Here is a 16,976-nt window from a genome sequence, read left to right on the forward strand (position 1 = left end):
TAAAGGCTAGGCATTTGAGGTTAAGTGACTTGCCTAGGATTATACAGCTAGGAAATATCTGAAACCAGATTTGAACCTAGGACTTCCTGTCTCTTGAACTGGCTCTTAATCCACTGAGCCACCTAGTTACCCCCAGTACTGAATACTTTTGATGATTATAGCTTTGTAGTATAGTTCAAGTTATGGTATTGCTAATTAAATCTTGACATCTAATCACTCCATGTCTTCTATTATCACCTCTAGTTCATTATCAGTTTTTTTGTTTGTTTTTGTTTTAAAAACCCATACCTTCTGTCTTAGGTTCCAAGGCAGAAGAGTGGTAAGGGCGAGGCAATGGGGATCAAGTGACTTGCCCAGGGTCACACAGCTAGGAAATGTCTGAGGCCAGATTTGAACCCAGGACCCTCCTGTCTCTGGGCCTGGCTCTCAGTCCACCTAGCCACCCAGCTGCCCCCTCATTGTCAGTTTTTAACTACTAGTTCCTTCTCTCATCTTAACCTCCCAGCTCTGTTTGATACTGTTGATCACAATACTCTCTTCTTCTTGGGCTTTTGTGACACACTCTTGGGGAACTTCATCCGTTCCCATGAGTTCAGCTAATTTGTGTGATCCTATGACTTCCAAATCTACATATCCATCCCCTCATCTCTATCCTGAGCTTCAGTTCTTCATAAGCAGCTGCCTATTAACACAATTCCACCTGAGTAGTTCCATACTCAACATGTCTAAAACTAATTTTTTTTCTTCCTATAATAATCCTTCTTGCTACTTTTCCTATTTTTGTCTCTGGCAAACTTTCACCCTAGTAGTCATCATTGATTCTTCATTGTTGTTCTACTCTTCCCTCCACCCACCACTCACTAATTGGCTTGTAAATCATGTAAACATTACCTCCATAATTACTCTCACAATTATCTCCCTGATTTGCTTTGGTAGCCTCCAAATTGGTCTTGTTATTTCCATTCTCTTTCTTCTCTAATCGTATCAACTTTAAAGAACTAATTTGATATTCCTAAAGGATAAATTCTGACTTTGTCATTCTACTTCAGTAGATTTAGTGGCTCATTATTGCTTCCAGGATTAAATAAAAATAAAAAACTCTATTGATTGACATTTATAATCTGGCTCTAGTCTGTTGTTCCAGACTGATTTTATGTTATTTCCCCTCAAAAACTTGTAGGTTATTGTCAAACTGGCCTACATAAAATGTTAGCCATATACAACATTCTATCTTTTGTCTCCTTACTTAGAATGTTCTTCATTACCTCCCTCATAAAATTTCTAACTCCCTTTTAGCCTCAGTCAAAGTGCCATCTTCTAAAGGGAACCTTTCGTGTTCCTGCCTCTAGTTACTGTTTTTCTCTGGCCCTCAAATTACTCTGTAATTTCTATCCATGTACATATTGCTTGTCCATAGAAGAATGTAAACTTCTTAAGGGCAAAATCTGTTTTCATTTTTTCCTTATATCTCTAGCTTCTAGCATGATGTGTGACAGGTAGTTAGTAATTTAATCCTGTATACTGTTAGGCAAGAGTAGGAATTTGGGGCAAAAGTGGGATGGATACTTGTAAAGATCCTTCCTTTAACGAATTTTCATTTTAGTATAAGGATTGTTAATTATCATTTACCTCCTCAAATATGGTATTTATTTCAGCTGTTAAGTTTACTGTTAGCATTTACTATTTAAGAGAGTAAAACAGTTCTTGTTTAGTAAAGAAAATTTAACCTTTTATATGGCTTTCTTTCAGAAATTTATAACTCTTCCATTTTGTTACATGTATGCAAATTAATATTTTTGTTGATTTTAGGCACAATGATTATAAAGTGGTATCACCTGCATTAAGAGCTGTTGGTAATATTGTGACAGGGGATGATATTCAAACACAGGTAAGTTCAGACTTCAGTAAGATAAGTCTTTTTGAATATCAGTAGAGCATATTCTGTAATGTACAAATTACAGTTACTTGTTTCATACTGATGATTCTATCAAGCATATTCTCAAAATTATTTTTCCATGTGCAAATGGATATACTTTTGGTGACATGAGAGACCATCTACTCTTTCAGTCACAGAACTATGTTTTGGAGATGTATAAAGATACAGGATACTGTCCCAAGCATCAAAGGAAGGAACGCTTAAATATCTTATGGTGGAGGTATACACACACAATATTAGCAATACAAAGTATTAATATAGTATCAGATCTGACAAAGCTACAGTAATTTAGCAAAGGAAAAGATCAGTAGGTTGGAGAACACTTTGTGTTAATTGTTTCATTTGGACTTTACAAGAAAAGTGACTTATCTAAAGTTAAAATAGAGGTGAGATTTGAACCTAGGTTCTCTGATGCTAAGGTAAGTGCTACCACACCTCATCTACATTACTCAGAGGCTCTCAATCACAAGTCTTAGGGTGCAGTAACAAGAAAAAAACATGTAGATTGTTAGTCTTATTGTTAGAATATTGGTGTGAAATCTTCTGCTTTTAACCCAGGTAGAGTCCTGTAAGTTTGTTAAAAAAGCAGAAATAAGGGTAGATGGAGGCTTAAAGCAGATACTATCTGAACCTTTTCAGATTGGAGACTCTTCCATAGCTCCTTGATGATCTGAATTTTTTTTTTGTCTCAGAAATTAACTCAATTCTGTGACAAAATATCACTCTCTTTTGTCCTTTCTTTAAACATTTCTTTGAAAGTTCCCGATTTATTGCCAGTCTGATTTTCAAGTGGGAAATTTTCTCATTTATTGTTTCTACTAAATTACTCCTTAAAATTCACTTGTAAATATTTGTATTTTAAAGATCGTTTCAACTTCTAAATTATTATAGGTAATTCTGAATTGTTCTGCTTTACCCTGCCTCTTACATTTACTGAGTAGTCCAAAAGAATCAATTAGAAAAGAGGCTTGCTGGACTGTATCTAACATTACAGCAGGAAATAGAGCACAGATTCAGGTAAGTGTCTTTATGACTGATATTTAGACATCTCTTTACTTTTTTTCATCTCCTTAAAGGAGGTCTATGCTACAGCTCAGTATATAGTATAACTTGTGCTAAAGCCCCACATGACAACTGAGTCATTGGAATAATAGTAGATGAAATAAAATTATAAGACAAGAAAATAATTTGGTAAATTACTTATAGCTTGACATAATAAAGATTTACCTGTTGTATTCTATTGAAATACATTCGTTATGCTGAATTTTTAGTTATAGTTGCTTACTTTTCTTTTTAAACCATACCTTCTTGTCTTAGAATTGATACTAAGTATTGGATCCAAGGTGTAAGAGTGATAATTGGAGTTGCATATTACCTAGGATCATATAACTGAGAAGTGTTTGAGGTCAAATTTGAACCCAGAACTTCCCTTCTCCAGGCTTGTCTGCTCTTACTGAGCCACTTAGTTGCCCCCAGTTACTTACTTTTATTTATTTATATTTGCATTATAAAATTTTAGTTTTGAAACAAAAATATTTTTCCACATTTATATGATTCATTTTCTTTCCCTTTCCTTTTTTCTCTCCCCTCCTAGTGTTGACCAGCAATTCTACTGGGTTATACAAATGTTATCACTTTATACCTATTTCCATATTTTTCATTTTTTGCAATAGAGCAATCTTTTAAAACCAAAACCCCAAATCACATACCCATATAAACTATTGATAAGTCCTATGTTTTTCTTCTGTGTTTCTACTCCCATAGTTCTTTCTCTTGATGTGGATAGCATTCTTTTTTTTTTTAAACCCTTACCTTCTGTCTTGGAGTCAATACTGTATATTGGCTCCAAGGCAGAAGAATGGTAAGGGCTAGGAAATGGGGGCCAAGTGACTTGCCCCAGGGTCACACAGCTGGGAAGTGTCTGAGGTCAGATTTGAACCCAGGACCTCCTGTCTCTAGACCTGACTCTCAATCCACTGAGCTACCCTATCTTCCCCCAGCATTCTTTCTTATAAGTCCGTCAGGAATGTTCTAGATCATTGTATTGCTACTAGTAGCAAAGGTCCATTACATTGGATAGTTCCACAATGTTTTACTTTCTGTGTATAATGTTTCTTGGTTCTGATCCTTTTACTCTGCATCAATTCATTGAGGTTCCTACAGTTCATCATTCATTCCCTCACATCATATACCATAATTTGTTCAGCCATTCCCCAATCAAGGGATACACCCTCATTTTTCAATTTTTTATTTTATTAAGTATACCAATGTTCTCATTGATTTTTTTAAAAAAAGACAACTGTAATATTATTCTGGTTTGGTTAATATTATCTTTAAAAAATGTTTTTTGGAATGGGTAGGTGGCTCAGTGGAATTGAGAGCTAAACCTAGAGATGGGACATCCTGGGTTCAAATGGTGACCTCAGATGCTTCCTAGCTTTGTAACTCTGGGCAAGGCATTTCACCCTCATTGCTTAGTCCTTATTGTTCTTCTGACTTGGAAACAATACACAGTATTGATTCTAAGATGGAAGGTAAGGGTGTGTGTATATATACATATTTTAATATCTTTTTTTTTTTAACATCACTGTCCCTTTTCATTATCCTCTCCAATAGACACCTTGTAAGCATTAGGCAAAAAAAAAAAACTAAGATTTTAACCATATGTTAGAACAAGCAAACTATTCCCCACAATTTCTCTAATAAGAGGAAGAAAATGTATTTCTTTGCAAATGCTCTGGATTTGATTGGTCATCAGATTAATCTGAATTTGGTTGCATTATTATTTTAGTTATTGTAAATGCTCCTAGTCTTTTCTTGCTCTGTCAGTTAATACAAATTTTCCTCATTTTATTTGAATATCATAATTATTTATTATAATATTCCATTATATTCCTAAAGCATTATTTGTTCAGCCAGTCTGTGAGTATCCTTATTTTTTTAATCACAAAAAATACATCAACCAACTGCCTTTTGTATGTGCTGTTTTGTAGACATTTTTAAAATTAGTATGTTCAAAACAGAACTAATTCTTTTTTTTTTTTCAAAATCTTTCCCTCTTCTGACCTCCCTATTATTGTTGAGGGGACCACCATTTACCTGATTACCTGGGTCCCCGACCTTGTCATCCTTGATTCCTCACTTTTATTTCCCCTATTAAATCTATTGCCAAATTCTTATTGTTTCTACCTTTATATCTCTTGTATATTATCATCTTCCCTCTACAGTCACAATCCCATTTCAGACATATAGAGAGATACACAAGCTTATAATATGCACCTTTAAAAAATGTACAGCTCTAGTTCTTACTTGAATATGCGTTTTTTTAATTGGGGAACAGATGAACAAAAGTCAAATCATTGTTAATATTGGTAACTGAATGAATTTTTGTAAGTAGCTTTTGTGAACTAGGTTTTAATCAGTTTTTAGCTACTTTAGGCATGACTTCTAGAATGAGACAAAGCACTAGATGAATTCTTAGAATCCTTTTTAGCTCTGTTTTTTATAGATTATAATTTATGAATAGTTTAAAAAGTTTAATATTTTATATGTGAATATTTTTTCTTGCTGTTTGATGAGTATTTAGTAATATTTGCTTTTTTTAATATTTCAAAAGATTCATATTGTATTAGTGTTGGCTTTTATTGAGGTGCAGATTGTATATATACATGCTGTACTATTAGTACATAGTCTTCATAAATTGCCACTGTAAAAAAATAGATCAAGTGGCTGGCCTTCTAGTGATGACCCTCTTCCAACTGGTTCTTGGACAATAGATGCTATCTCCTTAACTATTCTTATGTGCAAAGTTTTTTTTTGTTTTTTTTTTTAGCTCTCAGTTCTGTGATAAAATGGTATTCCTTTGGTGACGGTGCTCTTGAAATAAAGCTGATTTTTGGGACAAGCTAGGTAGCTTTGTGGATTGAGAGCCAGGCCTGATTTCTAATCTAGCCTCATACACTTCATAGCTGTGTGGCCCTGGGCAAGTCACTTAACCCTAATGGCCTTAGCCTTTACCACTCTTTTGCCTTTGAATCAATATGCAGTATTGATTCTAAGACTGATGGTATGTGTTTTGTTTTTGTTTTTTTTAAAGAAAGCAAGCTAATCTTTAGAATATAGTATATTATCAGGCTGAAAAGGTGAAAATATTTTAAAAGTTGTAAGAATAAGCACCCATAATAACACTTCAAAATTAACCATAAAAATTGTGAAATTAAGTGGAATTTAAATATTACTACATTTGGTAAAATTTCTTACAAAATACTATTCTGACAGTAAACTATATCTGTATTTCATTTGCTTCAGGCTGTCATAGATGCAAATATCTTTCCTGTGTTGATTGAAATTCTTCAGAAAGCTGAATTTCGTACCAGAAAAGAGGCAGCATGGGCCATAACCAATGCAACATCTGGAGGCACTCCAGAACAGATACGGTATGATGTTAATAATTAAGAATATTGGAACTTTAGAACAGATTTTACTACTTTTGAAATAAGAAAACATTGGAGCAGCCTGTTATCTTATTTCAGGATGCAATTTTTTGCTTAACTTATTCTTTCCAGAATAACCTTCTTAAAGAAAGAACTCCTCAGCCATGTTGCAGTAGAATTATCAAAACAAATAACTATAGCTATAACATTTTGAGATTATAAATACTTTTTGGTTAGACATGAAACATTGTTCAAATTCTCAAATCAAAATGAGTTGTCCAGGCATTGACATTTTAAAGTGGACTAGCACATTTGATATACTCTGAACCATATGATTATTTTCACAACAGTTAATTTCATATATATGATTTATTTTAAATTATTTCTCAAATTGCTTTTGCTAAATTGAATAAATTAGTTTTTAGATTACAACTTTAGAGGACTTTTAAAAAACAACACATGCCATATTTGTAGGAACTGAAATTTTTAAAAAATTGGATGGAAACCTTTCATCTTATGGAAATGACTAGGGTTTAGTAGCTATGTGCTTCATGGGAAATTCTTATTTATATTTTCATCTGAAGCGATGTGGGAAGATAGATGCAAAATGTGATCTATACCAGTGCTGTCTGTACTAGTTACATTTTTTTCTACCTTATGATATTAATAGTACTTTTCTAATTACCTTTATTCATTAGACCCCCCCCATAACTCTAGATCATTATATACTAACTTTGAAATTCAGTTGTTTTTTCTTTGCAATAATAACAAACAGCAGTCCTTTTTCTCCATCCTAAATGCCCTTTATTCCCATAGAATTTTTTAGTCTTTAGAATTCAAAGGTGAATCAGGAATGTACAAATTCTTTGAATTTCTTTTTAAGAAACACTATCAAAAGATAGTCTGATGAAATTTACATCTTAAAAGAATAGTGAAAATTATATGCTCTGTAAGAATCACACTTAAGAGAATTTTGATTCTTTTTTTTCTACTAAGATGAGTTTTATTTTGTTTTTTTTACTTGCTTTTCCTTCTGGGATCTTTTTGAGTTCTTTTGGTACTTTTGTATAGCTAGGAGGTCCATGGTTTTTATGTCTTTGTATTTTTAGTATATTTAGCTATTGTTTCTTCTTCTTGGGCCTTCATTCATTGCCTTTTCTCCATGTCTCCCATTTTTAAAAAGAACTTTCTATTCCTTATTGGAGTTTGACAAATGCAGTCTATACATGGGCTTTAATTTGTTTCAGTTTTTATTGTTTTGGATAATGTTAATTTTTTTAGCAGAGAATTTATTTTTGTAGAAACCTGTCTTTAATATAATTGATCATTAGTAAAGTTTTTCATTAATATACCCATTCCACATATCAAAAGGAACATTTATTTACATATTTTCATTTACCAACTTTTAAATTCATTATCTTTGTAAATGTAGAAAATGTAGAAAATATAGATGTAGAATGAAGAAAAATAGTCCTAGAGATTATGCAACTAGTGATTTGATCTGAAAAAAGTTTAACATTTCTCCATGGTTACAAGATTCATGCTGCTTCCCTCTCCCCCCAACCCCCTCCTTGCAGCTGAAGTGCAATTCCACTGGGTTCTACATGTGTCACTAAGACCTATCTCCACACTATTGATATTTGCACTAGAGTGATCATTTAGAGTCGATATCCCCAAGTCATATCCCCATCGACCCATGTGATCAAGTAGTTTTTCAGTTACTCCCACAGTTCTTTCTCTGGATGTGGATAGTGCTCTTTCTCATAAGTCCCTCAGAATTGTTCTGGATCATTGCATTGCTGCTAGTAGAGAAGTCCATTACATTCGATTGTACCACAGTGTATCAGTCTCTGTGTATAAGGTTCTCCTGGTTCTTTGAACACAATAGTATTCCATCACCAACATATACCACAATTTGTTCAGCCATTCCCCAATCAGCGGGCATCCTCTCATTTTCCAATTTTTTGCCACCACAAAGAGTGTGGCTATGAATATTCTTATACAAGTCTTTTTCCTTATTATCTCTTTGGGGTACAAACCCAGCAGCAGTCCTATAGCTTAATCAAAGGGCAGGCAGTCTTTTAGTGCCCTTTGGGCATATTAACAAAGATTATTGAGAAAATAAGCACTTTTCAATTGCCCACCTTTCACATTAATTACAGTAAATCTTTAAAATACATCTTCATGGGTATATTTTAGTATAATTTGTTTCATTTGTAATCCTATGTATTTTATTTATTTAAGAACATTATTCTGTGTGGGAATACATAGGCTTTACTTACTGTCAAAAGAGACCAAAAAATGTTAGGAACTCTTGTTCTAATAGAACTTTAGCTTCTTGTGTGTTTTTTAAAAACCCTTACCTTCTATTTTGTAATCAGTACTTGAGTATTGATGTCAAGGCAGAAGAGCAGTAATGGCTAGACATTTAGGAAGTGTTTGAGGCTAGATTTTAATTCCCTGGCTCTAGGCCTGGTTCTCTACCCACTGATACACTTAGCTGTCTCTTGTAAAATGATATTTTGGCCACTTTTCACTCTTTTTAAACCAAAAAGCTTGTGTTTCAAGGAAATGATTTTTTTTCTTGAGTTTCCTAACTTCAACTATGAGTCTATTCTGTCATGTTTATCTCAGAGAACATAATTCAGGTACACTAAATCTGTCACTTTTTGAATAGTTAACTCATCTACCACACATATAAGGGAATACCTGTTGAGTTCACGAGCATGCATAGTACAGCTGGCAGACTTCCAATGCTTCATGATTCCCTGGGAAAGAGAACTTCAGATAAGGAGCCCTACTGTACATCAAAAAAAGTGTCTATTAGAGATGTGTCTTCTGTGCTGAAAACCTAAGCTCTTCTATTCTTTCTTATGGAATGGAATGGAATAATTATCACTATTTACTGTTCTCATCAATACCCCTCTTTGCAGTCTTCAGTATAACCAATTTTGAGTTGCTTTTTCTCCCCACATTGCTAGTTTTATTGGAGCAAACACAGGCATTTTTTGCTCCCTACCTAATAAATGTGTTCATGAGCCCAAAGTCATGCCTCTTGAATTGCTTCCTAGCTCTAACAAGAATATCACAGAATAGCTCTCAGGTTATTACAGTAACCTTCTAATGTGTCTCCCTACCCAGCAAGAATCATCCTCTACCAAACTGACAAACTGATATTCCTAAAGAGCAGATCATTCCATGTTACTCTTCTGCTCAAAAAGCTCCATTAATTCATTTCTGCATGTAGAATTAAAATAGAAGCTTTTCAGTAAGTCGTTCACAGTTTCACTCTGCCCTTATCCCTCCTATGGTAGTGATGGTGAACCTATGATACAAATGGCACACAGATCATCCTGTGTGGGCCTGTATGCTCCCCCACCCCCAAAACAGAATTAATACCCAAGATTTAGATGAAACAAATGAAATTTTGGAATCTTTTAAGGAGATTAAATATATCTCTCTGTTGTTCCTCTGCTGTTTCTATGTACTTGGTTTTTTAGTTGATAAGTTTGCTATACTGTAATCATATTGGCTTTTGATTTACACTAAGGGTACATGTTTTTCTATAGGGTGATGATTGATTTAATATGACTTCTTATAGTCTAACTTGGGAAAAGATTCCATTATTTATAAGGTAATCTGTTGGAGTTGGAAGTATAATCTGAGGCTATGTAAATGAGCACTGTAATTAAGCCTATTGAGCATTTTTGCCATGAGTAGTCAGTAACACAAACTAATGAAATACATTAAATTCTTTCTTCTCTTTGTCTCTATTATTTTAAAGGTATCTGGTAGCATTAGGCTGTATTAAACCTCTCTGTGACCTTTTGACTGTGATGGATTCCAAAATAGTCCAGGTGGCTTTAAATGGCCTTGAAAATATTTTACGACTCGGAGAGCAAGAATCTAGACAAAATGAAATGAACATCAATCCATACTGTGCTCTCATTGAAGAAGCATATGGTAAGGATGTATAAATTTATAATCCTAATTGGTACTTAATTATCCTTCCATATAAGTATTTTAAAATCTTATTTGCTCCCTTGAATCCAGCATACTTTGAACCTATTCCTGCAATGTAAGTTTGCTTTCAGGAACTTAGATACATAACTTTATAAGTTGAGTTAAAAATATATCTGCTTTATATTTCTCTTCTGTTTCCCTACCACACCCTGGAATCAAATATAGGAATATATCTATTTAATATGTATGTATAAAATAATTTGAATAGAAGTAAAAGTGACTCCCAGTCTCAGCTCAAATTTACTCCTCTATAAGTTAAAATAATAATATTTGCATTGCCTATGTCACTTAGCATTCTATAAATTTGAGTTGTTATTAAGCTACATAGGCTTTCAATTGCCTATTTTAAGATTAAATGGTGGAATGTTTTGGTGAGTTTAAAATTTTTTGTTTAAGTATGGTAGATTATGACTTTGTAGTTTCATAATGATCCTAACTAAATTTTATATTAGAATATTTTGATGCATCTTAATAGCTTAGTCTTGTTGGATAGGTAAGCTGAGAGACCTAATTATTAAGTCAGAGGTGCCACAGTCATAGATACTGCCAGAATTAGGTACCTAATTGGATATTTATCTAGAATACTTTTTCTTTTGAATGTTTTATCTTTTTTCCCCCTCTCCCATGTGTCTTAGGTTATATTGTTGATAAAGATTATTTGGCATTTCTTAAAATAATTATTGAATGTTGTTACAAGGGAATCACTTTAAAAGACTGATATATATTAATTTAAGGTCGCCAAGGAATCAGCTATGTAATTCCTAAATGAAAAACTCAAGTCAGCCGTCAGCCTTTTTTGGAGTTTAATTACAATAGGAGTAAGAAAGGAATTAGAGAGAGAGAGAGAGAAAAAGGGAGAGAAGGGAATAGGGCTTAAATACCCCTTCTGTTTAGGCTGGGCCAAAAGGCCCAAGCCCTTAGATAGCTGGGGCAAAGAAAAGAGATCAGTCCCTATTACTCACGTGTCCAAAATGGAGAAACAGTCTCAGAGGCCCCCACCTTCAGCTTCCTTCAGAGCAAGCTTCTCAGAGTCCACCGCAATCACCCCGACCAAAACTCCTCCACCCCCTTCAGCTCCAGACCCTCCTATCTTTAAGGAAAACCCTCCATGTTCCTCCCCTCAGTTCTCCCATCTACCAATCACTCTTCATCAATTTCCCTGTGCCAATGGAGGCTCTAGCTTAACCCAGGACCGCCCAGAGGTTTCTGGCTTTTGCACATGTCTGTTGAAGGTCATATTTTCAAATGATTAAATCTTTACTCCTTTGCTACAGCCCTTTCTAAATCCTGTTAACTTGAGTATGGTAGAGATTGGAATAATTAAATTTTGATCTAGGCTGCAGCCCTTACTCAATCCTATTAGGACTGAATAGGGTGGAGATTTATTCCAAGTATCTCCATTGTATCAATTCTAAAATCAATCAAGACTCAAAGAAATTCCTGTTCTATGCTTAAGCATAGGTCAAAGTCCTTTCCATTGTTCAGCAAAGGGTTTTCTGTCCTAAAGTAATTTTAAGAAGGGAAGAGGAGGAACCTCCCATGCCAATGGGGTTCCCATTCCAATAGACTATCAGTAAGAAATTTTCCAAGTATGAAATATCCCAATGGTGAAATTTCCAACATTTATAAGTCTAAGGAATTTTGAGGTTTACAATGTTTAAGCCTTTAGTTTATGTATTATTAGTGATGAAGATAATGAATTGTCCCTGAATTGTCCCCTTTATTCATTTATTTAAAAATACTACTTACTGTATTACATAGAGTAAATGGATATAAAAGCAGTCATGTATTAAGTGTATATGGATTATCTTTTTTCTTTTCTCCATTTACTCCTAACACATAAGGTCTATTGATTAGATAATGAAATCCAGATCTTTATTAAATATCACACAGCCTTATCTACAAAATTAACTCTTAAAAGTAGGAATAAAAATATACAGTTTCGAAATTCTTAGCCTCCAAAATCATCTTTTATCTTTCCTCACCTTCAGTAGACATTGTTAGTAGCCAGATACAGAGAAGCCTTTGTTTTGGGGGATGGAATTATAAATGTGCAAATAGTATCTTATATTTTCTTGTATCCATTATATAAATATATAGTCTTCCCCTGAACATTGTATTTTTTAATTAAACTGGTCTAGTACATGTCTTTAGTGTAATATTGTCTAATTAAAATAAAATTATCACCTGCTCTTTTTAAAAGTTACAAAAATCAGGACATAACAGAAAAAGAATCTCATTGGTAGTAGTGTGAATGACTTTATATTGATTTATTATTTTGTGGCACCTGTATTGTGGATTTTGCTTTTTTTTTAGTTAAATGATTTTTAAGGTTGTGTTTTTAAAAATTTAGGTCTGGATAAAATTGAGTTTCTTCAAAGCCATGAAAATCAAGAGATCTACCAAAAGGCTTTTGATCTAATTGAACACTACTTTGGGGTGGAAGATGAAGATGCCAACATTGTCCCTCAGGTGGATGAAAACCAGCAACAATTTGTTTTCCAACAGCAGGAAGCACCAATGGAAGGATTTCAGTTATAAGTAGCTAAGTGAAAAGAAGCATAATGTTAAATGTTGGCTTCACATGGCTCCTCTTTTTGGCCAGTCAGAAAGTTAGATGTGGTTTTAGAGAGGACAAAAATGAAGCAGCTGATGCACTTTTTAAAAAACAAAAAATTCTGTTTAGAAGTACCTCTCTTCATTTATAGCTTTTGTCTTTTGTATTTATATATTTTATTGTTAGATTTTTTGTAACTGACTTGTGAGTTAAGTGTGCATTAAATATATAATTTAATAACTTGAGCTTGAAAGGGAGAACCTTAGTAAAGTATTAAATAGTGGTTCTGAATTTTTTCAGGCATTCTTTGCAACTGCATATCAGCAGTAACAGCTGTTGACAATTGCATTTTGACATTAAGTCTAATATGCCCAGTCTCTTAAATCTACCTCTGTCCTGAAGCAAAAATGTCATTGCTTCAGAACAAAAACATAAAATAAAAGACAAAGTAGTCAAAGCTAAATTAGAATGTGAAAATATTTATTACTTTAAATTGTGAAACACTGTGTTGTACATTATACTTTGCAGAAAGAAAAAAGTGAACTCTATTTATGAAACATTTAAAAAAATATCATGTGCTGAAAACCAGACTTGTCTTTAAAAGAAGGCAGTTTAAGAAAAGCTGTTCTGCTTTATGTTGAGCATACACTACAGTGTTTGCTTTTCTTGAATAATTTACTTATTTCTTTTGGAACATATACAATGTTCAGAGAATCTTAGATTCTAGTAGTATAACTGACCAAATATGCTGCCATTTTTTTGCTGCTCTTTTTTTCCACTTCTTAATTTTAGACAGTAGTACATCATGACAGATGTTTAGTTATGAATGTAAAGTACTACTGCATAGCAAAAACAATACAATAATTATTTCTCTGATTTTTTTCAGAACAGTAATAGAAAAGTTGTGATTTTCTTTGTAATAATTAAACTACTTGAATGCCAAAATTACTTTTAAAGAAGTCAGATTGTTCTATATTAACTTTGGAAAATGTGTTTAATGTTATTTGGGCACTAAATGACCAATATCAATGGGAAATGCAAAATGCTAAGGATTCTTTACTGTGTTTGAAATCTATATTAGATTTTATGGTATAATACTCAAACGGTCACATTGCTGCTTGATGTATACTTTAGATAACTTCATGATTCAGTGTTTGAGATTACTCTTATTTTAAGCCATCTTTAAGTAAGATTTCATGTATTGAGATTAAAAGAAAAAATCTTCATAATATAAAACTAATAAAATCATGCATTATTTACTTTGTGTAAACTTCTTCCCTTGGTACTGTGCTTGATAGAAATTTTAATGCAGATGTAGTACTATTGAATTCATTATTTATAGTTACTAAATAATAGCCAGCTATTTGCATTTCCAATTACTATTTACCTAGAATATGTTTTTAATTGTAGTTTAAAGCTGTTTTAAGATGGTATTTGATGCAGTTTTGATAAGATTCTTAGTCATTTCTGACTATTATACAGAAAGATTTAATTTGATATGTAGCAACATTTACAGTTTGATTCCGCTGGAAATCAGAGGCATGCTACAAGAAAACAATGTACACAAGAGTGCTTATTAATACTTTGTAAATTATATATAATGAAACTAAGCTTTTTAGCAGGACATTAAAAATCTACAAATATTCAAAATATAAGTGGGGTGGGGATTGACTAGTGTCCATAATGCTAGAGTACATCTGCCAAACTTTTTTAATAATGTTACTTAGAGAATTGTATTTGTGTCCTTTTTTTGTTACAGTGGAAATCTGAGATTTAGAACAAAAAGTATCTCTTTTGCATTATATTCAAAAGAACAGGGTGATGACATTAGAGTACCAAATTAATGGTGAATTTATCAGATAAACTTTTTTTTGTTATAAAAACAGTTCTGAATATCAGATAACAGGGTATTCCACTGTTTCTAACTTATTTTGATAATGTTGCATGCAGCATAATTCATAAATAAAATAACCAGCTGTGCCTGCTTTTATTTTGAGGACCCTGTAGACACTGTAATAAGCCTCTCTAAGCCAAATCTTTCAAGCAGAATAATCCTTGTTGAAGGAAGAAATATGTAATGTCTTTCTTGAGAGGGTTTTTAGTTTCCTGGCAGGTAAAGAATAAAGAAAGTTTCTAAGCAGTGAAGTGATTGCACTTTACTCATTTCAATACAAACCATTATTCCTTAGGTCTTGTTTGAGTAGCAAAGCTAATTTGATTGGATTTGGATTCAATGTGTTAATTTGAATAAAAGGGGCACTATCTAGTAGTTTGGGACCAAAGTTTGAATTATATTAAGAAGTATTATACAATAATGAGTTCTTTAGATTGAGTGCACAAATATCTTAAAATCTACCACTATGTCATAGAAATTTTTGGAAAGGTGGCCTCTTTCACAAGTTTACATTTTAAAATGCCTAGATCAATGGTATCATTCATCTTCAATGATCCTTGTGGGGAAAAAAAAGTTGTACCAGTCTTGTTTTCCTCCAGTTTACTATATCAGAGATGAAAGGGGGAAAATGCTTTGCCAAATGAATTTTTAGAGTGTATTGAAGTTAATTTTAAATGTTTTTAAAGGGCATACACACTTGGAAAACAAACCAAAAACTGGGAAAAAAGTACTTGAAAGTGCCCCCTTTTATTCATTTAATCAATTATACTATTCTGTTTGAATTTAAATTTTAACTAGTTAATCTATGCAATTATGCAAATTGGCTTGTTTCCTTATGTACTTGATACACTGATCATAACTAGTTTTCTACTAAAGTTTTTCATTATCACATTTGTTTCCTTTTAAGAATTAATATTTAATTTTGTAGTACCGTATTTTATTTATATGCTGTTGCTGATAGCAACCAGAAAGCAGAAAATAAAATAAAAATAGTAATTAAAACGTTGGCACAAAAGTTAACTCATCTTTAACTGTAGAACATATTTGCAGTTGGAGGATGATCTGTTTGGTTAGATAAAGGACTAAAAGAAGCATTGCTCCTTTTCCTTCATGCTATTTCTTTTCTCATTTAAGAATAAGCACTTAGGGAAAAATGACAGATTTAGTGTGATTAAAAAAAAATTCAAACTAATCTTTAAAGTACTTACTGCTTACTTGTGAAACTGTGAAATTAAAATAAACATTGGTACTGTTAGCAAAATAACCTTTACTTGTTTTAGTTCGTGGCATTATTGTTTTATGTAATGTGTGAAACTTAAAAGCCTGCGTTAATAGGGCTTTAATGGGGGGGATAGTGCATCTTTGAATCCTGATTTGGGAGTGGGATGGGGGTGGGGGAGAGGTATGGGTAATATATGTAACTAAACCAACACATGAGCAGTATGCAATATTATGGAATGTTACAACACACTACATATTAAAGTAATAAAAATGTTATTTTACACTTTTGTGTTTATTGCATCTATCAGTTTAAGTTGTTGTATTTTTAATTACATATACAAAACAAACAAATGGAGACTTTAAGCAATCTTTAGATTCCACCTGATTTTATTTGGTCTGCACTATTCTCAATGACATATATGAATATTTGGCATTTTTTACAACCTGTACATGGAAATCAAGTTTAAAATATATAATGCACATTTTATTAGGTGTGACAGATTTCCACTTGAGAACCCAAAGCAATTATCTGATGAATTATTTTACTCGTCTGTTTAATTTGTTACCAGAAGTTTTGCCAACGTGACAAATGTTTTTGGTTACAGAACTTAGAAAAATCATATTGATGAAATCACTTCGTTTGAAGTTTTTAGTTTAAATATATTTGGTTGCTATAGAATTTTCACCATTGTGCTAAATAAGATGGTGGTCATAATTATTTGAGCTGTCAACATATCAAACTATTGATTTTCTTTTTGTTTCCCTGATAGGCCTAATTTTTTGTGTAACATGAAAAGTTAATTGAAATTATCTGATCCCTTCCAATTTTGTGGAGGCCTTTTTTTTTTTAAACTCTTTCCTTCTGTTTTAGAATCAGTACTGTATATTGGTTGGTTCTAAGGCAGAAGAGCA

The 16,976-nt window shown here is 32.8% G+C and overlaps 1 protein-coding gene across 4 annotated transcripts in view; it reads left to right on the top strand.

Annotated features, from left to right (window-relative positions):
- Positions 1-16,347, top strand: part of KPNA5 (karyopherin subunit alpha 5) — a 52,878-nt gene extending 36,531 nt beyond the window's left edge. For all 4 annotated transcript variants that reach the window (XM_001369155.5, XM_007484464.3, XM_056818680.1 and 1 more), the window contains 5 exons: positions 1,810-1,888; positions 2,828-2,953; positions 6,245-6,372; positions 10,154-10,332; positions 12,746-16,347. In XM_001369155.5, the coding sequence (XP_001369192.2) occupies positions 1,810-1,888; positions 2,828-2,953; positions 6,245-6,372; positions 10,154-10,332; positions 12,746-12,933 (700 nt within the window). In that variant the 3' untranslated portion in view covers positions 12,934-16,347. The remainder of the gene's footprint in view (positions 1-1,809; positions 1,889-2,827; positions 2,954-6,244; positions 6,373-10,153; positions 10,333-12,745) is intronic.
- Positions 16,348-16,976: the final 629 nt, after the last annotated feature.

The sequence above is a fragment of the Monodelphis domestica genome, chromosome 2 (assembly GCF_027887165.1).
Source record: "Monodelphis domestica isolate mMonDom1 chromosome 2, mMonDom1.pri, whole genome shotgun sequence".
Taxonomy (NCBI): domain Eukaryota; kingdom Metazoa; phylum Chordata; class Mammalia; order Didelphimorphia; family Didelphidae; genus Monodelphis; species Monodelphis domestica.